This window comes from Capsicum annuum, chromosome 6, assembly GCF_002878395.1.
Source record: "Capsicum annuum cultivar UCD-10X-F1 chromosome 6, UCD10Xv1.1, whole genome shotgun sequence".
NCBI classification, from domain to species: Eukaryota; Viridiplantae; Streptophyta; class Magnoliopsida; order Solanales; family Solanaceae; genus Capsicum; species Capsicum annuum.
In genome coordinates, this window is record NC_061116.1 from 206,732,753 (window position 1) to 206,757,119 (window position 24,367).

The following is a 24,367-nucleotide window of genomic DNA, read 5'->3' on the forward strand; positions in this document are numbered from 1 at the left end:
AGATGAGAGATGGATTTTTATTTTCCTTGCAATCCCACAACTATCAGGAAGGATGTTTCCTTGTATACTTGGGAGTATTTTGAAAGAAAGTAAATATCCTAACTAAGGAAATAAAATAAAACTTAAAGAAGGAAATAAAATAAAAAGCGGGAACTTGAAAGGTTTTGTATCTGGGCCGGGTCGAATTTTAACTAATTTGGGCCTAGATTTTCAAAAACAGGATAATGGATGACGACAACCTGTGATAATCCATCATAACTGTGATAGCTTATCATAGAGGTCGTCATCCTTAACAGAGAAGGTCTCAACTTCTGTTCTTTCTGACGATATTGGTGATAAGCCGTCACAGTTGTGATAACCTATCACGAATGTCGTCAAGACCACTTGGCTTGCTTTCTTCAGTTTTTACCTTGACCTTTTTGTACCTCTTCAGTTCCTTCCTATTACTACCTAAATGTATAAAAACAAACTGCATAAAAATAAAAGTTTGGGTTGCATCCCAATAGCGCCTGATTTAATATCGCGGCACGACTTAGTCATCTTGACTACTCAGACTTAGTCAAGATACTATATCGATACCTCATTACCATTTTCCTGGAATATATCCACCACTGAGAAGATATTTATCTCCTTCAACTGCTTCAGAGGAGGATGTATTTTGAATCTGGCCTTCCTTTTTCCATACCTGAACTTTAGCTTATTGAGATCTATATCAACCAACACTCTTCCCGTGGCTAATAGTGGTCTACCCAAAATGATGGGTACTTCAAAATCAACATCACAATCCAATATCATAAAATCTGCAGGCAGAATAAAGTCATCCACTTTTACTAGCACATCATGCAATATACCAACTGGTCGCTTCACCGATCGTCTGCCATCAAAAGACACATCATCAAGGGGGTAGGTTCCCCCAATCCAAACTTTTTGTAGATATCAAGAGGCATCAGATTAATACTTGCTCCTAAGTCACATAAAGCTTTGGTAAAATTCATGGAACCAACTGTGCACAGTATAGTAAATGCTCCAGAGTCAGGCTTTTTCTGCTCTAAGGATTGTGAAGAAACAACACTACAGTGGTGGATGTTGTCCGCCGGCTCACATCTTACGTTCCGCTTCTTTGTTAACAATTCCTTTATAAATTTAGCATAGTTTAGCATTTGCTCAAGTGCCTCCATCAATGGCACATTAACTGTCAGTTGTTTTAGTATTGCCATGAATTTGCTAAATTTCTTGTTATCTTCTTTCTTCTTCAATATCTGAGAAAAGGGAGGTGGTGTTTTTGGCATTTCTTTCAATACCACTTCCTCTTCCTTTTTGTCTTCTCTCCGAAATATCCATAAAACCATCCAGCTTCTTAGACTCCACTGGATTGCTTCCTTTTGGTTCATCGACACTTACCTCATTCTCTACTGCTTTACCCATAGAAGGGCCAGATAACATCTTACCACTTTGAGTGGTAATCGTCATACAAGAGCCATAAGTTTACGGGTTCTGAACCGTATCTCTAGGTAAAGTACTTGCTTTTGTCTGGTTCAGAGTAGCAGAAAATTGACTCATCTGTTGTTCCAGCTGCTTAATAGAAATAGAGTGCGAGCTAACCAACTGACTGAGAGTAGAAAATTCACTCTTCATATTAGTTACCCCCGAGTTGGTTACCTCAACTCCCTTCAACAACTTTTCTATAATGTCCTCCAGGGACATCTTACTAGAACTAGTTGTTGCAGTATCCCGACTGCTAGGAGGAATATACAAACCACTTCTGTCATTGTTGTTTCTCCCGTGTCCCTGCTCCCTATATTTATAATCAGGTTTACAATAAAAAGTCCAACCTTGGAGCCTTTGTTTATTGCCTCGAAAACCCCCTAATTACTCACATAGTTTGCCTCCTCATCAGCACCTGCAGAAATAGTACCCTAAGATTCGACAGCTTTAACCATTTCAGTCTTGTCGGATAGCAAGTGCTTGGCCAGTAAATCCATCTGCGTCTTTAAATGGGCCATGTCCTAATCTCTCTCCTCATCCCTTCTATGCTGCTCCGCAGTTATACCACCAATAATAGTAGGGGTAGCCACTACAAAATCCCTAGTGTGCTAAGCTCGACTATATTTGGTCATTCTATTCAGCATGTCAGAAGCATCTAGAAAAGAGAAGTCAATGAACGAACCACCTGCAGCTTTGTTAATAATTGGCTTTGTTACAGAGTTGAAAGCTCTGTACAAAGTCTCCATCAAGTGCAAGTCCATCATGTTGTGGTTCGGACATTGTGCAAGTTTCTTCTTAAATCTTTCCCAGGTTTCATGCAATGCTTCAGTCGGGAGCTATCTGAAGTTACTAATTTCATCCCTCAACTGTACCCTTCTGGAGGGTCGAAAGAACCATTTTAGGAACGCATCTTTTAACTATCTCCAGATGGTTATAAAAGCAGGCTCTAGTTCATTCAACCACATTGTTGCCTCTCCAGACAGAGACAACGAAAACAACCTCAACCTGATCACATTCTAGCTCACTCCCAGATTGTCAAAGGATTTGCAAATGGTGATGAAGTTCTCCAAATGCATGTTTGAATCATCACCGGGCAAGCCTCCAAATAACCCCTTCAGATTTAGGAGTTGAATCATGGTACTTATTATGCTGAATTTTGTACCTGGTGCTAACAGTGGAGGAATGATAGCACCCATTGCACAAGCTCTGTCCATTCCTTCATCATCTTCATTAGCCTCACATTGAATAGGTTGTTGACCATATCTTCCTCGGACTGGATGATTTTTATTGAATTTTTGCTACACTGGTGCAGCAACTTGCTCAGCTCTCCGTGGGTTTTGAGGATTCAGCAATTCCTCATCACCCAAGTCTTCATCATCAGGTTTCTGGTGACGTGCTTTTTGACCTAGATTCTGCACATTCACCTGATCCCTAGCCAAAGTACCTAGTCTTTCTGCTTCCTATTGTTCCGCCATTCTCCCTATCAGCTGAGGTTTTGGGATGATTGGTAATGGTGGTTCTTCGGAACTTCTTGTTTTTGGCATAAACAACACTGTACCTAAAATTAAAAACAACAACAAATAAATGTAAATCAAGGAAACTTTAACTATCAGCAAATTTTTGCGCACAAACTTTTAGTCTGTAACCGCATTCCCCGACAACGGAGTCATTTTTGATAACACTCAAATTACACTCTTGAATGGGTGTAAGCGATCGTTGTCAATATAAAACCCAACTATGTTGGGGTCAAATCCCACAGGAATAGGATGTGAACTTCAATTTGCATACTAAATAATTTACTGGTAGTTTAATGTTTCCGAAAATGGGGCTTTACGTTTCACAGAGAGTTAATTGTCACTTTCAATATTTTAGTGTTTGTAATCAATCTAAATGGGAAACCAAAGTTATTTTCACTATGGATTTTGGGAATTGACAGATAATAGGTAATGCTTGGGATTCTTGAAGTAAGTATAAACAACAGAATATCCCTGATGACAATACTATCTGACTTATCTCTCGACTTCACCAGACAATTTATTATCTAATTCTCTCAAACTTAGATAACTTATCTATTTCCAATAGGATTTTATCTCAAGTAGATTAATCCAATTACGATATTAATCATTAAACAAAAGGTTGGTATCTTTCGAGTCCCTATTGATAATTCGCAACCTCCAGTCTATTTCTCTGTTAGAAGCAAATAAAACCTAAGGAATAACCTAATGTTTGCAACCATTATATTTCAGTTAAAACAAAAGAATTTCAAGACGTCCTACTACTCTTTGCATCCATTAAATACCTAGTAACCTATAAAACCCTAATCCATGGATCCCATAACTCCGGCTAATGGAATTAGCCGCTCATGATTTGATGAACTAAATACAAAGTTGAATTCATGTTAATAAGGATAAACTTCGAATGGATGAAAAGCAACAACTAGTTTCTTCAATTTGATCCCAAAAATAGGAATCCACAAATAGTTGATAAGTGTTGAAGAAAATAACAATCTCCAAAACTAAAAGAAAAGAACTCCTTGATAATTCCGAATAATGCTTAAATCTAAAAGATGCTATTTATACTTAAGTCTAATTATGGAAATAAAATAACAAAAATCATTAAATTCTTTGAATTAGGTGACGCCCTAGCTGACGCCATGTCATGGATCTAACGACTTATCATGAATGGCGTCAGAGTTGTTCGAGTTGTCTTCAAAATCTATCTTAGGCTGACGATGTAGCTGACGCCGTGTCACTGATTTGACGGCGTATTAGAAACGTCGGCAGATTTCTTCTTCAAGATTAATTCTTTGGTTTAGGCTGACGCCCTTCGTGACGCCTAATCAGATCTTTGATGCCATGCCACCAGTGTTGTCAGAACTTCCTCTTAGACTTCAGCTCTCTGGTTAAGGCTAACACTGCTTCTGATAGCCTATCACAAGGCTGACGACATTCAGAGATGTCGCCAGCCATGGTTCTTTCTCCTTTTTGCTCAGTTTTCAAATCTTTTGCTCCAATATTGTTTATTTTTTATCTTTTTACCCTTTTCTACAAATTCACTAGAAAACACATCAAAATAACAAAAGTTGCTGAAGATTTCGCAATTATTTTGAGCCAAAAAGCATTAAATATGTTAGCTTTTGCTCACACATCACATTTCAGTCTCAGCAGTCAGAGTTAGTAGTGAGTCCTCATATTTCGAGGACATGATCATTACTTTATTATCTCATTAGTTAATTTATTAGCTAGAGTTAGTTGGGGACATGTTCCATCAACTTCTTATTCAGACAACTAGTCAGTTAGAGGCTTTTCAGACTATCATATTTAGTTAGTTATTTCAATTGTTTTAGGTATCTCATACCCCACCTAGTTGATATATTTTATCAGTTATTATGTTACCGTTTTGAACCTTATAGCCTTTCAGTTCATGTTATCGCATTTATATAGTATATCAGGCAGTTTATTAGCATAGACATCAGTCATGGGTTAGCTTGTAGTCCTTCAGGGTCATAAGCACCGTGCAGCTTTCTGGGTACGAAATTTGGGGCGTTATAGGTGTCAATGCCCTAACCTAAACTAGAAGGAACCTATGGGGTAATATCTTGTATATTGTCCCTGGAAAATATTTACTTAATGGATTTGGACCTTCTAGACCCCTCCATATTATCATCCATTTGAGGTTGCTCAAATGTGGAGATGAAAACAACATCCTCATGATCCTTGATATCATCAAAGTTTCTTTCGTGTGTCTTTTTAGTATCCTCCACATCCTTTCCTCCAAGATATTACTCCTCGACTCTAAATCATTATTATCCTTATCCACGCCCTTTATGGAGCTATCAAAAATAAGGGAACTAAAGTAATGGACCTCACTATACTAAGCCCTATAGAAGGATAAAAACAACCTAGGGTGTCACAACAAGCAAAGTAGTGGAATATATAGACTTTAATTGGTCTATGTCTACACACAAATAATTAGTGACAGCTTGAATAGTTGACCAATCCTCACTCCTCAAATATTTCTTCTTCTTAAGGTCATTTTGAGAAACATGCTTAGCCAAAGCAGTTATTTGATCACCAAAACCCTATTAAGTCTTCTATAGTCTCATACTTCTAATTGAAGAAGAACCAAGGCCACCTAAATTAGTTTAAGATATGTTCCTCCAACTTAGGAGACCTGGTGTCAGCAGATTATGCCATATTAATTATTTTTATAAAGCTCACATAGGTCAAAGAAGGTGGGAAAATGTAGTAGTAGTTGATGGTGTCACTAAAGAAGAGACTGTGGTTAGAGCCAAAGTCTCTCTCAAATTAGTAAAAATTGGGGGAATCAAGGTATATGTCTCCTTAACAGTTTATGCATTAGAGAAAGCATCCACTAAACCTCTTTTTTCATCTAGATCACTTCTCTCTTGTAATCAGCATAAATTTTATAAATGTCACAAGTTGTGGAAGTTTTAATTTCAAGATCTGATTTAAGCTTGAATAGGACATTCACCATGTGGAAAAGCTCTGTGATCAAGCTCAAAAATGGTAGAAAAGTCTGCAATTGTTGTGCTAACTTGGAAATGTAAGGTTGGATAATTATCTTGAGTTTTAGCCTCAACATTATAGCAAGACAACCCAAATAAAAGTCTTAGGAGGCTAAATCATTGTATTATTTTGAGAGGGAATAAGCTAGATGCTAACAAAGCCTAGATGCAATGAGATTTGATGTTTAAATCCTTAATTTTTAATATCTAAACCTGTTGAAATATAAAACGTTGTGTTAGAACTAAATAAAAAATCTAACCAAGCTCACTTAGAATTGAAATTATACCTCAATCTAGAATAGTAATAGTGATCACGTATATCCATACATCCAAGCATTGTGTTGATTGCAATCTTGTCACACTTGTGTAACACCATGAATTTTTGTCATTAGATAATTTTTAGTTTTTCCCTTCATTTCCTACACTATAATCCTAGGATACGAGTCATAGTCACTCATTACAGGTCTAAGGGCTTGAGTCGTATAGTAGCTAGTGAGGTTGCCCAAGATTCTATCCTGATCACGATTATTACCTAACAAGTCGTAAGGAGAGGTCATGAGTCATAGTGTGTTACGAGTGACAAACAAGTATAGGTGCCCAAGTTACTATTATGATTACGACTAGGACCCTATAAGTCGTAAGGTCCAAGTATGAGTTGTATGGAATGACTCATAAGGTTAATATTAAGGAGGCCCCATTTTTTTCTCAGTTTACAAGTTGTGGCGACAATTCATAACCAGATGTCACGAGTCGTGATGAGACTCATAATCATTGGCGGTAGTTTTTCTTGTGTTTTATTTGAGGACACCTTGGTCATTTCCCCTTTCTCCAATTAAGGACCATGACCTTAAAACCCTTCTTGGGACCTTATTATCATCCATAACACAATAAAACACTCCCTCTTTTCTTTAAATCCCTAAGTCAAGAACATTACGATTTCTAAAGGTTGGTCATCTAGGGCTCAAAGATTTATTTCTTCACTATAACTTATGATATTTAAAACATGTAATCTCTTCCCTTAAACTTGTTTTCTCTAATGTCATGGGTTTTATTATTGTACAAATGGATTTAAATGTGGAATTGATTTGGGTTTAGGATTTTGGAATGATAGTTACTTGAATTGGATTTTCTTGGCGATAATACATTTTTCTATGTTTTATCCACGTATATTGAAACCTCTTGGGGTGCATGTTCATGGTGAATGAGATGGGGGTCGAGGCATTCCCCTTATTTGATTATTTGATTTTGAATTAGTTTTTGGAAATTGTATTCCCTCAGCTCACTTGAATAATTGACTTTGAAATATCGATAATCATATGATTTCACTTACTCTTCTAATAATACAAGTAAAATAGGTGTCAACACTTTTGATAACATAACTTGAAGCCAATATAAGAAGGTCTAAAACTTGATCTCCCTAAGGATCGATGAATGTGGTTGGAGGCCCTTCTTCGAGCTCCTAATCGAGCAATATCATGTTTGATAGATAGCTTAGAGATGAGAAAAGCCATGGTACAAGGAATAAAGAGATCCCTTGTGGTTTATTTCTGAAATAGCCACTTCTATGCTATTTTTTAATAGCGTAGATGTGCAAAGAAAACTACTATAAATAGATGCCTTAGACATTTCATTAGTTAGTTTTGTTTCATGATGATGATGAATTCATGAAAACTCCATTGGGAGTTTTGATTGCTTGGAAAAGACTATGTTTAACCTTGTTTAGAAAGGGTGGTTGTAAGGGATATCCAATCCCTCTTTTTTGTTAACAAAAGAGCTAGGGTTTAATTATCAATCAATAAGGCAGGTCTTTGGGTTTGATACACCCTTTGGTTTCCCTTTTGTTATCTTCTTGTGTCTACCTTTATGTCGTTTATCCTTTCTTTTTTTACTTTTTTTTTAATCAATTTTGTTGTTTCTTTAGTGTTTGTGTTTGTTCTCATCATCTTATATTACTATCATATCATTTGGTATTAAAGTCGAGCTTGATTTCATTCCTACGAAGTCAATATTAGGTTTGTTATCTTGATAATCAATAAAAAAGTGTTGTCAAAAATTAAAAATCCCTAAAACAAGTCACTATTCACATTTTGTTCTTAGATTAAATTTTGAGCTTTTGATTTTGTGTTTTTCTTGTATTTCTAGTATTATATTTGTGTTCTCTAACACTATACGAGTCTATAAATCAAAGTTGAGCCAAATTGGAGCTTATTTGAGTGTTCTATCCTTGTTAGAAGCTTGGATTGAAGATTTTGAAGTTCGTCACAAGATTTGAAGTGTTGGGTGAATAATTTGAGTAAAATGAAGTTGGGAATGAGTTTAGATCATTGAAATGTGCTTATGTTCAAAATTTCAACTTATTTTGAGCCCTGAAGAAGAAATTAGTGTTCTTGGTGTTCTTGAAGACATTCAAATATTCAAGTTGAATCTTCATCAATAGTTGTTGTTTGACAAAAAGGAAGAAATAAATTAATGAATTTTTTTTTCATAAATCATCCAAGAAGATTCCAAGTATATCCCAAGGAAGAGTTTAAACGAGGGACCATTTAGAGTCCAAAAGGGTCATTTAAAGAGAGAGCGGTGGGCGACCTACTTTGCACCTACGCCCAAGGAGCACTTGGTCTACTTTAGTTGGTCAGAAAAAACCTAAAATAGTTTGAAAAGGTAGCAGCTGCATCAATGATGTGCCCTACAAGCTGCAGCAGCTCCCCCAATGCATCCTCAATGCAGACCAACTCAAAATTTTTAGCATAAAACAACCCCGACATAGCCCAAACGCATACCAAGACTTTTGCAACATCAATTCAAGTTCTAAAACACATCTCAATACTTTAAAAAATCCATTACTCAAGGTTTGATTCTTTAGTTTTATTTTTTTGGTTCCTAATCTCTTTTTTGATTCTTAAACGAATCATTAACTAGTAATTTGACTAGTAAGTTGATCGATTAGTTCTTGAGTCCAAATTCTTTCATCGTCCTATTTATTTTGATATTTTCTAGTTATTATTTTGTTGAAGATTTTTTATTCAAGTTCATAAATATTTTTTATTTCTTTGAATCATTTAAACAAAAATCCAATCCGGCAGCAAGTAAAGATTGATACCTTATTGTCTACCGGAGTATAAGAAACTTTCAACATTCGCCGCTCTAATTGTGTGGATCACTAAGGTGAGTTCATATGAATGTTAGTGAGGTTCTTTACTACTAATCTTGTTTGTTCATTTTGTAGGTACAAGGTGATATAAGAGGAACTTGTATTCTATAGCCTTGGATAATTGTGACTACGACATAGGAGACTATGATTATGGTAAAGAATGTTATGGTAATGAAAATGATGGAGATTATGGGGTTTTTGAATATAGCCGTGATCAAGATATGAGATGAATTATGACCCTAATTATTATAATGAATATGGAAATGATGATAAGCCTTGTGATGGATCTTATGAAGAAGATAGATAAAGTGAAGAGTCATATACTTCCCACTATGAATATCAAGGCAATGTAAAGTATAACTTTTTCTCTTATACACCTTCTATGAGTTATGGTGAGAGTAAACAGATGAAGTTTAAAGATTTATATTATTCACATTGTAGTATTTCTTATAAAAGTCAAAGTGGTGTGAATGGTTATACTAAGTACAGTATAGGTTACTCCATCAAACCAATGGAATGTGCATCTCCAAAGCCTAGTGGTAGAACATCTTGTTCTTCTTACTCTAGTGCCAAAACATGTGGAAGCAAGAACCAAGGTAGAAATGAAGGGTATAGTAGGACTCATTGTCTTCCTACTCTATCTATCTTTAAAGGAGAATGGGATCGCAAAGTCTACCTTGATTGGGAATGGGCAATGTGAAAGGATTTTCGAGGATTATGTTATGAGTGGAGCCAAACAAGTTACATATGCCCTTAAGTACATTCAAGATCTGACCTTAGGATGGCATACACTTGCAAGGAGTCCCACTCAAATATGGGGCACCTTGAAAGAGTTCTTGAGGTTAATCTATGTACCTAGGGGTTACATAAAGATTTATAATAGTATCCAAGAAGACAAATTTTTTCAAGATGGGTAGAGATTTGTGGATTTCCGATATGTGTTATTATTCTTGATGATTGGTGTCAAGATAATTACATCACCCCTTCTTTGGTTGGATATCAAGGGGTACTTTGATAAACTTTATCCTTCCCATATTACTTTGATGGTTATAGGGTTTTTGAGAGAGTGAAGTTTTCCTTCACCCAAGATGGATACTATGAAGAGGTTTGGAGTGACATCTTCCCATTAGAATGCGGACAATTATGCTTAGGTTCCAATTAGTTTGCAAGGCATAGTGTTCCAAATGTTAAAAATTATACTAATATTATATTAGACTAATGGGAAAACCATCTCTTTCCACCTGCCTTTCCCAAATCTCAAGGAAAGATGATCACTTACTCCAAGACTTATGAAAATGAGAGATAAAAGACTAAGATGAGTAAGGGCGTACAAGGTGTCAACCTAAGAGAGAGAAAAGAAGAGGTAGTGAGGAGTGACGTGTTGGGGTTCCCACCAACCAGAGCTAACATTGTTTGTCCTTCTTTTAACAAGGACATTTGTATTAGTACCAATATGGCAAGTGGAGGAGAACAAGTGTAAAAATAAAAGATTCTCTTTAAATATTTGATGAGGGTAATCTTAGATGCTTCCAAAGCTTGTGGAGGACCTTTACACCAAGGTGAAGAATAACATACTTAAGAACTTCAAGTTAAAATAGTTAACTTTTACACTTTTGTGCATGAGAATGATAATTGTGTGGCTAGTAGCCCATTGAGTGTGAGTAGTAGCTTACCTACATGTGATTCTAATGATTATTTACCTCTTGATGATGATGTACATATTGTGAAAGTCGATACACTAGTGTATCCTATTGATAACTGAAATAACTCTTCTAGTAAGATTAATTTGTGTCCACCTAGTGTTGAAGCCATTGTGTTTAATGATTGTACATAATCTTGTTAAAATAATTACGATCAACTTGTGTGGAAAACTTTCCCACCACTTGAGGATGTGTGTGATGTGATTAAATAACCTCAAGTGATTAATGATGTTTAAAATATTGATCGTGTAAATAGGAGTGACCCTTTGAGCCTGGCCTCTAATAAATATCTTATAATAATATGTTTTAAATATCTTTGATGCTTGATAATTGTGTGTTAGAGAGTGAACTTGTATGTTCTACATCATCTTCATGGATAAACCCTTCTCTCTTTAAGAACAATATCTTGTTTGAAGATGACAAAATCATTCCTAATGAATTACCGAATGGTGTGGATAGAATTGATGGTGTAGCTCATCTTAAAGGATATATCTTACATGACAAACCACTATGGTGTGACAACATTACTCTTAAAGATAGAAATCTCTTCTTGGAAGATGAGCGTACTTTTAAGAGAATGGAATGTGAAGTCTTAGAAAGGAATAATCAATTGGGTAATGATAACTTTGATTTTCTTAAATATTTGAAAAATCCAATTAATGATTATTACTATGAAAATGCTCGTGGTTGTGATCCTTTGTACTACACCCCACCTTTTTTCTGATAATTAAAAGGATGAATTTCTTGCTTTTATGAAGAACAAGAACAACAACAAACCCAGTGTATTCCTACCTAGTGGGGTCTGGGGGGGTAAGATGTACGCAGTCCATACCTCTACCTCTGATGAAGTAGAAAGGTTGTTTCCGATAGACCCCCGGCTCAAGGCACGAGATACCACACAAACATATAGTGCAGCACAGAAGCAGATTACATAACATAAATACGGCACCCATAAGTAATATAAAGAAGAGGAAAGCAGGGGAAAACACACAGATTCGTAATACAACATGGAACACGGAACACGGAATCATGACAAGAATAAAACCCCCACCAAGTAATTCCCTACACTAGCGACCCGAACTGGCCCTAATCCTCTGCCGTAATTCGCGTCCTCCAGACCTTCCTATCTAGGGTCATGTCCTCGGTGAGCTGTAACTGTTCCATGTCCTGCCTAACCACCTCACCCTAGTACTTCTTCGGCCTACCCCTACCCCGCCTAAAACCATCCAACGCTAGCCTCTCACACTTATGGACCGGGGCATCCATGCCCCTCCTCTTCACGTGTCCGAACCATCTCAATCGTGCTTCCCGCATCTTGCACTCCACTGAAGTCACACCAACCTTCTCCCGGATAGTCTCATTCTGAACTCTATCCCCTCTAGTCAGTCCACACATCCAGCGCAACATCCGCATTTCTGCCACCTTCATTTTTTGGATGTGGGAGTTCTTAACTGACCAACACTCCGCTCTATACAACAAGGCCGGACGGACTACCACCCTGTAGAATTTGCCTTTAAGCTTGGGCGGCACCTTCTTATCACACAGCACCCCCGACGCGAGTTTCCACTTCATCCATCCCGCCCTAATACGGTGCGAGACATCCTCGTCAATCTCACCGTTACTCTGGATCACGGACCTAAGATACTTGAAATTGTCCCTCTTACATACCTCCTGAGCTTCCAGCTTCACTACTACCTCATTCTCCTGCCTCACGTCATTAAACTTGCATTCCACATACTCTGTCTTACTTCTGCTCACCCTGAACCCTTTAGACTCAAGAGTTCGCCTCCACACCTCTAATTTGTCATTCACACCCCCTCGAGTCTCATCTATCAGAACTACATCGTCTGCAAAAGCATACACCACGGCACCTCCCCTTGAATACGCCGCGTCAACACATCCATCACCAACGCAAACAAAAAGGGACTAAGAGTAGATCCATGATGCAATCCTATCAGGACAGTGAAATGCTTCGACTCTCCTCCCGCCGTCCTCACCTGGGTTTTCGCTCCATCATACATATCCTTAATTACTCTGATATATGCCAGCGGTACCCCACTCATCTCCAAGCATCTCCAAAGCACCTCTCTGGGGACTTTGTCGTAAGCCTTCTCCAGGTTGATAAACACCATGTGCAGATCCTTATTCCTCTTCCTATACTGCTCCACCAACCTCCGTACCAGGTGAATTGCCTCCGTCGTTGAGCGGCCGGGCATAAATCCGAACTGGTTCTCCGAAATAAACACTATCCGTCTCAGCCTCACCTCGACCACTCTCTCCCAGATCTTCATCGAGTGACTCAATAACTTAATCCCCCTATAGTTATCGCAACTCAGAATGTCCCCCTTATTCTTATAGAGAGGGATCATGGTACTCCACCTCCACGCCTCGGGCATCTTTGCCATCCTGAAAATTTCATTAAACAATCCAGTCAACCACTTTACACCAGCCTCTCCAATGAACTTCCAAAACTCCACCGGTATCTCATCCGGCCTCGTTGCCCAACCCCTTCACATCCTGCGGACATCCTGTCTAACCTCTTCTACCTTAAAACGTCTACAATAGCTAAAATCTCGACACTCCTCTGAGTGCTCCAGTTCCCCTAACACAATAGCTCTATCCCCTTCGTCATTCAAGAGCCCATGAAAATATGACTGCCATCTCTTCTTGATGTGGCCGTCCTCCACCAACACTCTACCGTCCTCCCCCTTAATGCACCTCACCTGATCGAGGTCACGACCCTTCCTCTCCATAGCCTTAGCGAGTCTAAACAACTTTTTCTCCCCTTCTTTCCCCTGTAACCCGCATACAAGCTCTCAAAAGCGGCCATCTTAGCAGCCAAGACTGCTGACTTCGCCTCCTTCCTCGCTAGCTTGTACTCTTTCCTGTACACCCGTTTATCCTCTTCGTCCTTACTTTCCACCAACTTAGCATACGCCCCTTTCTTGGTCCCCACTTTCTTCTCCACCTCTTCATTCCACCACCAATCCCCCCGATGGTGCCCGGCCCGGCCCCTAGAAACACCCAACACCTCACTTGCATTCTCCCTGATGCACCTTGCCGCCCTGTCCCACATACTATCCACGTCCCCCCTACACTCCCACACCCCTATTCCCGCCAACCTCTCCCCTATCTCGCACGCATTCACTGGCGTCAGGCCGCCCCACTTAATTCTCGGTCTACCCTCCTTACTCCTCCTCTTTCTATTCTTCTTTATACCTAAATCCATAACCAAGAGCCTATGCTGGGTCGAAAGATTCTCACTCGGGATGACTTTACAGTCCTTACACAACGCCCTATCCCCTTTCCTAAGCAACAAAAAGTCAATCTGAGTCCTGGCTACCGCGCTTCGAAAGGTGATCAGGTGCTCGTCCTTCTTCGGGAAGCCTGAGTTCACCACCACCAGCCCAAAGGCCCTCACAAACTCCAATAGGGTCGTCCCCTCTTCATTTCTCTCCCCAAAACCAAAACCACCATGCACATCCCCAAAGCCTCCCGGTAGTGCCCCGATGTGCCCGTTGAAATCCCCTGCTACAACAATCTTCTTCGAACTAGGCACGCCTCTCACCACCTCCTCCAAAGCCTCCCAAAACTGCATTTTCTCCTCCCCCTCCGATCCCACTTGCGGCGCATAAGCACTACACACGTTTAGGGTAAACCCCCGAATGACCAACTTAATAGTCATCAACCTATCGTTGATCCTCTTCACCTCCACTACCTAACCTCTAAGCTCTTCATCTACTAAGATGCCAATTCCATTCCTACGCCTGTCGCTCCTAGAGTACCACAGCTTGTAACCATCCACATCCCTAGCCTTAGACCCTACTCACTTGGTCTCTTGGACACACGCAATGTTGATCCTCCTCTTCCTAAGAATCTTCACGAGCTCTATGGACTTATCCTGAAGGGTCCCTATATTCCAAGACCCAACCCTCAGCCTACCGTCCCGCCCTCCACTGCCCCCCCGCGGCCAAACCTTGGCCTCCCTCCCACTCCCGCCCTCTCCTCATCCCCTGCCCCCACCACGACCCCATGCCCCAACCCCCTCGGACATGACCCTATCCATCCATTACCACCCACAGCCACAACTACACGAAAGTATATAAAAAAAATATATAGATATACACGGTGGTAGTATCAAAGCAGCAGCAACAAAGAAATACAAGGCTCACACAAATTCAAAGGAATACTCCCGAAACAAAACTATACCCAATAATGGAATATGCAATACTGAAATAATACTAACAATGGAATATGCAATAATGAAATAAAATGAAATATGAAATAACGAAATTAACAAAGGTTAGAGCTCACCGAATTACGCTTGGGGCTGTGGCTGCTGGAGACGGAGCGGCGGGTGGCGGCTGGGGACCGAGCGACGGCTGGCTGGGGACCGGGTGGCGGCTGGGGGGAGGGCTGGTGTACCCCGCCGAGGAGGGTACGGGCAGGACAGGTAAGGGTGGGGTGGGGGTCTGCACAACCGGGGGGGAGGGAGGGACCAGCTTGGAACCGGCGGTCGGGGATGGAGGGTGGCGGGGAGGCGGCGACGAGGTCGGCGCCGCGGACCGGAGGTCGGTGCCGGCGGTTGAGTCGGGTCGGCGCCGAAGGACAGCGGCGGCGCCGGGGACCGGGGACCGGTGCAGGAGAGAGGGAGAGAGGGTCGGCGCCGGAGGTCAGTGCCGGAGCCGGAGATCGGGCCCGGAGATTGGGTCGGGTCGGCGACGGCGACGGGGGCCAGTGACCGGAGCTAGCGAGAGAGAGGGTAGGGAGGAAGAGAGAGAGCCATTAGAGAGAGATGAGAGCCATTAAAAAAACTTCTGTTTACCCTTGCTTTTATGAAGACTTAAGCAATAATTCCTTTGAAGTTAGTGGTGGTATATGTCTACTTGAGGATTCTTCCATGGAAGGAGAAAGTATCAATTAGTTAGAAATCGTTTCTTCTTCTACTTTGTGTGCTCCTATTGTTGAGAATAATCATGGCGATGATCTTGAATCTTATAGCGAGTACATACATGAGGACACTTTAGTTGGAGTTGACTTGAGTGATACCTTTCTCTACTCTCCCTTTATTTTTGATATTTCTTTTGATAATACAGAGAGTATATATTTTAGTATGGGTAAAGCTTATGGGGGAAAAGAGTGTTGTCTTGACCCGTGTCTATGGCCACTCTATGTATTTGACCCCAGTGCTAAATTTTGATATGGTTTTTTGGCACGCCAAACTTATTGCTTGGTCTCTGTGACAAGAAAAATTTGAGTGAGGATGTTGGTATACTTCCCTATGATGGAAAGTCTTTCTTGGGGATTTATGATCCACTTGATGGACCAATATTGTGTAAGGGAAAGGTCTCCAACAAAGATAAGGGATTTTTAAAGATGGGGAGTAGTGAAAATCTCTAAGAGATTTCACCTTTATGTGTTTCGACTAATGACCAAGGTTCAACTATTTGTAGGTCAAAAAAAGAGTCTTCTCTTGAAACTACTTTGGATGAATTCCATTCATGTAATACCCTACTTCAATACTTGAGTGGAATTGATGACCTCCTTTTTAAAGGTTGTATCATTCTTGTGAACCTAAGGGCAATTATGTCATTGTCGCCTTTAGGTATTGCTTATAAAATTTTATCCTTGCTTGACACACTTGTGCTTAAATTGTGTAACTCCCAATTTGTGGATGCCAAGTTGATTATTTGCTTGAAAGGAAGAAGTCTTATGGGCTTAAATATCTTGACTCCATCCTTGTGAGCATCATATGCTAAGTATTTTAGAAAAATGGTATTCTCATAGATAATAGCACCTTTGATGATGTTTATACACTTGATTCCTTTATACTACCTCTTTGCCTATGATGATATCCATGCTAGTCTTAGATATGTTTTATGTAGCGGTAGGAATATTGTTGGCTTGTCCCCTTATTTGAGTGACAATTCTATATGGATCTTTAGGACTTTAGAACCAATTGAGTAATCATATTTGGTTTGGTCTCTTAAAAAGATAATGAAGCAATTGTGACTTATGGCTCATAAGGTGAAGGTAGTTCTACCTTTAAGACTATTTGATGCCATTATGACCTTTGTAGTTTCCATATCTCTTGATGATTTCCCTAGCCAAATCTTTTGTGCATTTTTCAATGAGTTTCTAATATTTAGCATGAAGGATCCTCGATTATATCTTAAGTGTGTGAAACATTGGCAAGATGCTATGATTGATTGTGCTAACTCTAACCCTCATGCCATAAAGATATCATGTTTTTTATCCTTCCTTTGATTTTGCAAGTTTTTATTCAATGTTGAATCCTTTTCAAGAAGGGGGGGAGGATGATAAAAGTCATATGGGCGTCAACATTTTTTGTTACACAACTCGAGGACAATACAAGGAGGTCTAAAACTTGATCACCCTAAGGATCCAAGAATGCCTCTTGGAGGCTCGTCTTTTAGCTCCTAATCAAGCAATGCCATTTTTGGAATATAGATTGAAGTTGAGGTAAGCTATGGCACAAGGAATAAAGAGATCCATTGTGGTTTTTTTTGAAATATCCACTTTTGGGTTATTTTTGTAAGAGGCTAGTTGTGCAAACACAACTACTATAAATAGGTTCCTCAGACATTTCATTAGTTAGTTTTGTTTAATGATGAAGATGATTTCATGAAAACTCCATTAGGAGTGTTGAGTACTTGGAAAACCCAACGTTGAGCCTTGTTTAGGAATAGTGGTTGTAAGGGAGATCTTATCCCTTTTCAGTTAACGTAAGAGCTAGGTGCTTGGATGTAACCAAGAAAAGAGGTATTTGGGTTTGTTATACCCTTTTGTTATCTTCTTGTGTCTACCTTTCTATCATCTATCCTTTTATTGTTTTCATTTGTCAAATAGGTTGTTTCTTTAGTGTTTGTGTTTGTTCTCATCATCTTAGATTATTCTCATATCACTAAAATATTACACTGCACAAATGGTTAAATGGATAAAAATTTCTTTGAAGGTCGTATTAGCCATACTTTTGATTTAATTAATAAAGAGGGCTGTGGCATTCCCTCAGGATGATAGAATTTTATTGGCATAATTTTAATCTTGCAAATATAATTAGTGTGATGATACCAATTGTATGTGACTTTATAGATGGTCTTTGGTTTAATAAAAGAGAATGTGTTGTGTAGCTTACCCATAAAAGTGGAGGTCCTGAGGGACTGATACAGGAAACTAGGTTTGCCAGCGTGGGGATTGCTCTTTATGATTGTGTATAGTTCACACATTATTTATATATACATTTTTGAATGATTGTAGCCTTGATGGCTTTGGCCCTTTCTAAAATTTCTTTTGTTCGTTCTACTTACAGGCACTGTGGCCCAACCTGTAGAGAGGGAGCTGGACCCAACTAGCAGGGGTAGTTGACCCATGTATCCCATGTGTATGGATGACGGTTTGATCTACACAATCTAGGCTAATATTTTAAACTTCATGCTAAACCTTATTCCCTATCACGACATATTATATATATGTATATGAATGTGAGCATATGATTTTGGACTTATTGGTCATGTCATCATTTTATCCCTTTCTTGAGATACATGCTAGCACTCACCCTGCTAACCATCCTCGGATGCTATATCCCCACGCGATGTAGGGTCCAAAGACACTTCTGTTTCCTTGAACAGTGATAGATGATTTCTGAACTATCCGAGAGTAAGTTTGAAGTGGTGAGATTTAATTTCCGAAAAGATCATCATTTCAAGATTTCTATGGTTTCTTTTAGGCTATGGTCAGGGGCATATCCCAACTTTAGTTTGTTTGTATTATTAGAGGGTTTTTGGATTACTGTGGTTTAAGATGGTTATTAAAATTCTTAGACTTCTTTCTGAGCTTGTTGATTTATCTATCTTATTATATGTTTGAACATCTGCTCTTTCTTGTTATATGTTCCGAATTTATCCGTTACTAGTTGTAATTTGTTCTGGTTGGCTAGGGTAATTGGGGTGGTCTCCACTCATTGGTGGACTACAGATATCCATCACGACTAAGCCTTTACTTGGGTCATGACAAGCTTGGCATCAGAGCATATGTCCATGGTCATTGGGTATCCACAAAGCATATCAACTAGAGTCTTTTATAGGTGTGTATCATGCTACACATATAAGGGAGAGACTATGAGGCATTTAGGAATATTTTTCTTTCTTGTGATCTAATTTTTGGGCTATAGAGTCTAAGGCCTTGAAAACTCCTCTAATTTTATTTGTTCACATTTTAGATCATGTCTCCTCAAAGATTTGATGCTAGTGGAATCTCTTTTGTCCCACCTGGGGACAATATAGATGGAACTAGTCCTACTTATGGAGTATAGACCTAGTCTAGGGTCCCAACTCTTGATTGTGCTACCCCCTCATGGAGTTTTATCGATCCCTACCAGTCCTCCTCGGGATTCTAGGGCTATTGATGTTTATTTCCCATTGCTCCAAGGAGATATTTCTAATGATGATTTTTGTCGATCTATTCATCTGCTGACTTAGTTGGTGATTCCTCAGTCTCGCTTGCCTGCCCGTGTTAGTTTTGTTGAACCATCTTCTAAGGTCACTAGAGTTGGCTAATTTATGAGGCTGAATCCTCCAAACTTTAATGGCTCTAAGTTTGAGGAGGATTCTTATAGTTTTTTAGATGAGATAGAGAAGATATTTAGGGTGATGCATACTTTTAATTTTAAATGTTTGGAGTTTTCCATATATTAGTTAAAGGGTGTGGCCTATCAGTGTATGAATTGTGGGTGCAATTAACGGCTGATGATGATTAACAAGCAATATGGGAGGACTTTTCTAGTGATTTTCTTGATCATTTCTTTACTCAAGAGTTGAGGGAGACTAAAGTCGAGGATTTTGTAAATTTGAGGTAGGGAGGATGAGCGTGTAGGAGTATACTTTGAAATTCAACCACTTGTCTCGCTATGCTTTGGAGTTGGTATCTAGAATTAAGGCTAGGATGAGGATATTTGCTTTGGTTTGTCACGTGACTTGATATTGGAGTGTAAGGCTACTATGCTGAATAATAATATGGACATCTCTAGGCTTGTGTTGAAGATGAAAAGAAGAAATAAGAAGAAATACGAGAGAGGATGAGTAAAAATATTTAGTATTTAGAGCAGGGTATTCGCAGAGATGGAAAGCAGTCAACCAAGAAAAGGACTTGGGGTAACTTGGGTTTATATTCTACAGCTAGTGCTTTATATCCTAAGCCATTTAATGATCATCTTTCTCAGGCTAACAATTGGTTTAATGCACATGGTGCCCAGTCTCATTCTAGTGGACCTTAGTCATCCCTGTCTTATCCTTCGTAAGGAGATTGTGGTCGATTTTACTACGGTTATTTTGATGAGGAGAGGAATATGTGCTTCGAATGTGGCCAACTTTTTCATAACCAGTGAAACTTTTCTTCAGCTAATGTTTCTTCTGGAGCTAATAAGGTTCCTATTGCTACTTTTTCAGCTCTTACATCAAAGGGTGCTACTTCTAGTACCGGCACTGGACAAAACTGTCTCAATGATATTTCAAACCCATCAAGAATATAAGGCATCTACTAATGTTGTCCCTGGTATATTGAAACTTTTGTCTCCTAATGTATATTGTCTACTTGATCTAGGTTCTAACCTTTCTTATGTGGCCTATTATATGTCTGTTTATTTTAGTTTTAGTTCAGGGGCATTTTTGATCCCTTCTTGGTGTCTACCTAGTGGGTGATTCTATTGTGGCTAAAAAGGTCTATAGGGGTTGTGTGGTATCTATCTTTCATAAGGAGACCTTGGTAGATTTGACATATTTGGATATGGTAGACTTTGATGTGATATTCGGGATGGATTAGCTCTATTTATGCTATGCTTTCTGGGATTGTAAGACCCGTAAGGTTAGTTTCCAATTCCCAAATGAACTAGTGATTAAGTGGGAAGGGAGTTCTTTAGTACCTAACGAAAGATTTATTTCTTATCTTAGAGCCCGAAAGTTGATTTTCAAGGGGTGTCTATACCATCTAGTTTAGGTTAACTATTTTATTTCTGATGATTTCTCTCTGTAATCTATCTCGGTGGTTAATAAATTTGATGAAGTGTTTCTCAAGGATCTTCTTGGTATTCCAACTGATAGGGAAATAAACATTGTGATATATCTTCTACAAAATACCTATTCCACCTCTGTCCTTCCATATAGAATAGCTCCAGCTGAGTTGAAAGAACTTGACTGGCAATTAAAAGATCTTATTAATAATGGTTTCATCCATCCTAGTGTTTCTCCGTGGGGCTGTCATGTGCCTTTTGTGTGAAATAAAAATTGGTCTCTTCAAATATGGTTAGACTATCGGTAGTTGAATAAGATGATGGTGAAGAATAAGTATCCTCTTCCTAGGATTGATGATCTCTTTGACAAGTTTTAGTATGCTAGATATTTCTCTAAGATTGATCATTGATTGGGTTATCATCAGTTGAAGATTATAGAGGCGGATATCTGTAAGACTATTTTTTGAACCCGCTATAGTCATTATGAGTTTTTGGTTATGTCATTTGGGTTGACCAATGCTTCAACTGCATTTATAGATATTATGAATTCAGTATTCAGGTAGTTTTTGGATTTATTTGTTATCGTGTTTATTAATGATATCTTTGTATACTCTAAGATTGAGGAGGATCATGCCAATCACCTCTGAGTAGAGTTGCGGACTCTTAAAGATTAGTGACTGTATGCCCTGTTTTTGTAGTGTGAGTTCTTATTGAATGTTGGGACCTTTCTAAGTCATGTTGTTTCCAGTGAATGGATCATGGTGGATCTAAAGAAAGTTGAGGCCATTAATAAATTGCCTAGACCCACAACTCCAACTGACACTCAAAGCTTCTTTAGTTTAGCCAAGTATTATAGGAGGTCTATGGAGAGATTCTCGTATTTGCTTCTTCATTGACTAAGTTGAATTATAAAAAGGTGAAGTTTATATGGTTCGATGCTTGTGAGGGTAGTTTTGAGAAGATAAAGATAAGTGGACTTTAGCACTAGTTTTGACACTACTCGAGAATACTGATAGTTTTGTGATTTATGTTGATGTGTCTTGTGTAGGACTAGGTTATGTCTTGATGCAGTATGGTAAGGTAGTAGTGTATTCTTTTAGTCAGCTTAAGGTTCATAAAAGGAATTATCTCAATTATGATCTAGAATTGGCGTTTCTGGTGTTTATGTGGCGTCACTACTTATATAGAGTGCATGTTGATATATATTTAGATCATAGGAGAATGCAGTATGTTTAGTTTATCTCAAGCAAAGGAGATGGCTTTAGTTGCTCAAGGACAATGATATAAGTCTCTACTAATACCCATGTAAAGCTAACAGGTTGTTGATGCTCTCTAGCTACATGTCTATCGATAAATTTTCTCATGTGGATAGGGAAAATAAAGGATTGGTGAAAGACATTCACTAGTTAGATAATCTTGGAGTTTGACTTTTAGATTTAGAAGATTGAGGTATGATTGTTTAAGAGGTGGTAAAGTCATCTCTTGGTGTTGAAGTGAAGGACAAAAGGTTGTAAATCGTATCTTGATGCAGAATAAGCATGATGTGGGCTAGTATAAGTTTATGGCTTTTGAGATTGGTGGAGATGGTACCTTGAAGTACTAAGGTAGATTTTGTGTCCTTGATATTGATAAGCTGCTGGAAAGGATTTTGACTGAGGCCTACAAGTTGAGGTATACAATTCATCCTGGTTCAATGAAGATGTATCATGATTTGAAGGATATTTTTTAGTGGAATATGAAGAGAGATGTGACCAATTTTGTGGCTAAGTGTGTCGTTTGTCAGCAAGTCAAGTTTGAGCAATTGAGGCCCAGTGGGTTGGCCCAAGAAATTGAGTAGCACATGTGAAAATAGGTTGTGATCAACATGGATTTTATTATCGATCTTCTGCAGTCTCAAAATCAACATGATTAGATTTGGGTCATCTTGGATAGGATGATTATGTCCGCTCACTTCTTGCCTATGAGGAATACCTATTCTAGAGAGGATTATGCTAAGTTGTTCCTTGAGGAGATAGTTAGATTTCATGGTTCCCTAGTTTCTATCACTTATGATCGAGGTATGAAATTCTCTTCTAACTTTTAGCATTCGTTTAAGAGAGGATTTGGCACACGAATAAAACTTAGCACTGCATTCAACCCTCAGAAGAATGGACAAGTAGAGGGGACCATCCAGAATTTGAATAATATGCTAAGCTCATGTGTGTTTGATTTTGGTGGTTGTTGGGTGGATCATTTGCATCTCATTGAATTTGCATATAATAATAGCTATCACTCTATTATTGGGATAGCTCCTTTTGAAGCTCTATATGGTAGGAGGCGTAGATCTCCTATTCGGTTCTTTGAGGTTGGTGAGACTAGATTGTTCGGTCCATAACTGGATTACCAAGGAATGGAGAAGGTGAAGGTAATCAAGGATAGGCTTAAGACTACCCACAGTCCCCAAAAGTCCTATGAGGATAAGAGGCGAAGAGAGTTAGAGTTTGATGTTGGTGATTGGGTGTTCTTGAAGATGTCTCCTATGAAGTGAGTGATTAGATTTGGAAAGAAGGGGAATCTTAGCCCCTGTTATGTTGGTCCATATTTGATTTTGAGGTTAGTTGGAAATGTCACTTATGAATTTGATTTTCCTTTGAGATTAGGTTCCATTTACCTGATTTTCTATGTGACAATATTGAAGAAGTGTGTGAGTAATGCTTCTTTGGTAGTGACTATTGAGGATATTGGTATTTCAAAATCCTTGTCTTATGAGGAGGTTCCTATTGAGATTTTTGATAGGTAAGTCCGTCGTTTGTGGACTAAATATGTAGCTTTGTTAAAGGTCATTTGGAAGAACAATAAGATAGAAGAAGCTACTTGAGAAGCTTAAGAGGACATAAAGTCCAGATATATGTTCTCGTTGCCCGAGTTGGATAATCATACTTAAGGTATGTGTTTTCCTACTCTCTTTGTTTTTTGACTTTATTAAAGGAAATTTTGGTTGCGTTCTATTTTATAATCATGCTAATGGATGCCTGGACTCATCATTCGGGGATGAATGATCCAGGAGGGGGTAATGTAACACTAAAGATTTTTGGCCCAAGAAAATTTTGAGTTTTTCCTTCACTACCTGCTCTATGAACCCCGAGATAGAAGTCATAGTCACTCATTATAGGTTGTAGTGCTTGAGTCGTAGAGTTACCAGTGAGGTTGCCCAAGTGTCTGTCTTAATCACGATTAGTACCTAACGAGTCATAAAGAGTGTTGATAAGTCGTAGTGTGTGACTCATGACTCAACCAGTGTAGGGGCCCAAGTCACTGTTGTTATTATGAATAGGACCCTACGAGTCATAAGGTCTGATTACGAGTTGTATGACATGACTCGTCAGGTTAATAGTAAGGAGGCCCTATGTTTCTACTCAGACTACGAGTCTTGGTGATGACTCATAACCAGACGTCACGAGTCGTGACTTCAGTCGTAGTTATTGGCATTAGTTTTTCTA

At 38.9% G+C, this 24,367-nt stretch overlaps 1 protein-coding gene across 1 annotated transcript; it reads left to right on the top strand.

Annotated features, from left to right (window-relative positions):
• The first annotated feature begins 15,136 nt into the window (after window positions 1–15,136).
• On the top strand, window positions 15,137–15,673 carry LOC124899603 (glycine-rich cell wall structural protein 1.0-like). The gene has a single exon (XM_047414541.1). The coding sequence runs from the start codon at window positions 15,137–15,139 to the stop codon at window positions 15,671–15,673; it is 537 nt and encodes a 178-aa protein (XP_047270497.1).
• Window positions 15,674–24,367: the final 8,694 nt, after the last annotated feature.

Bases quoted from the DNA above. Each gene is read 5' to 3' on its own strand.
- LOC124899603 (XM_047414541.1), top strand. From the start codon at position 15,137: ATGAAATATGAAATAACGAAATTAACAAAGGTTAGAGCTCACCGAATT.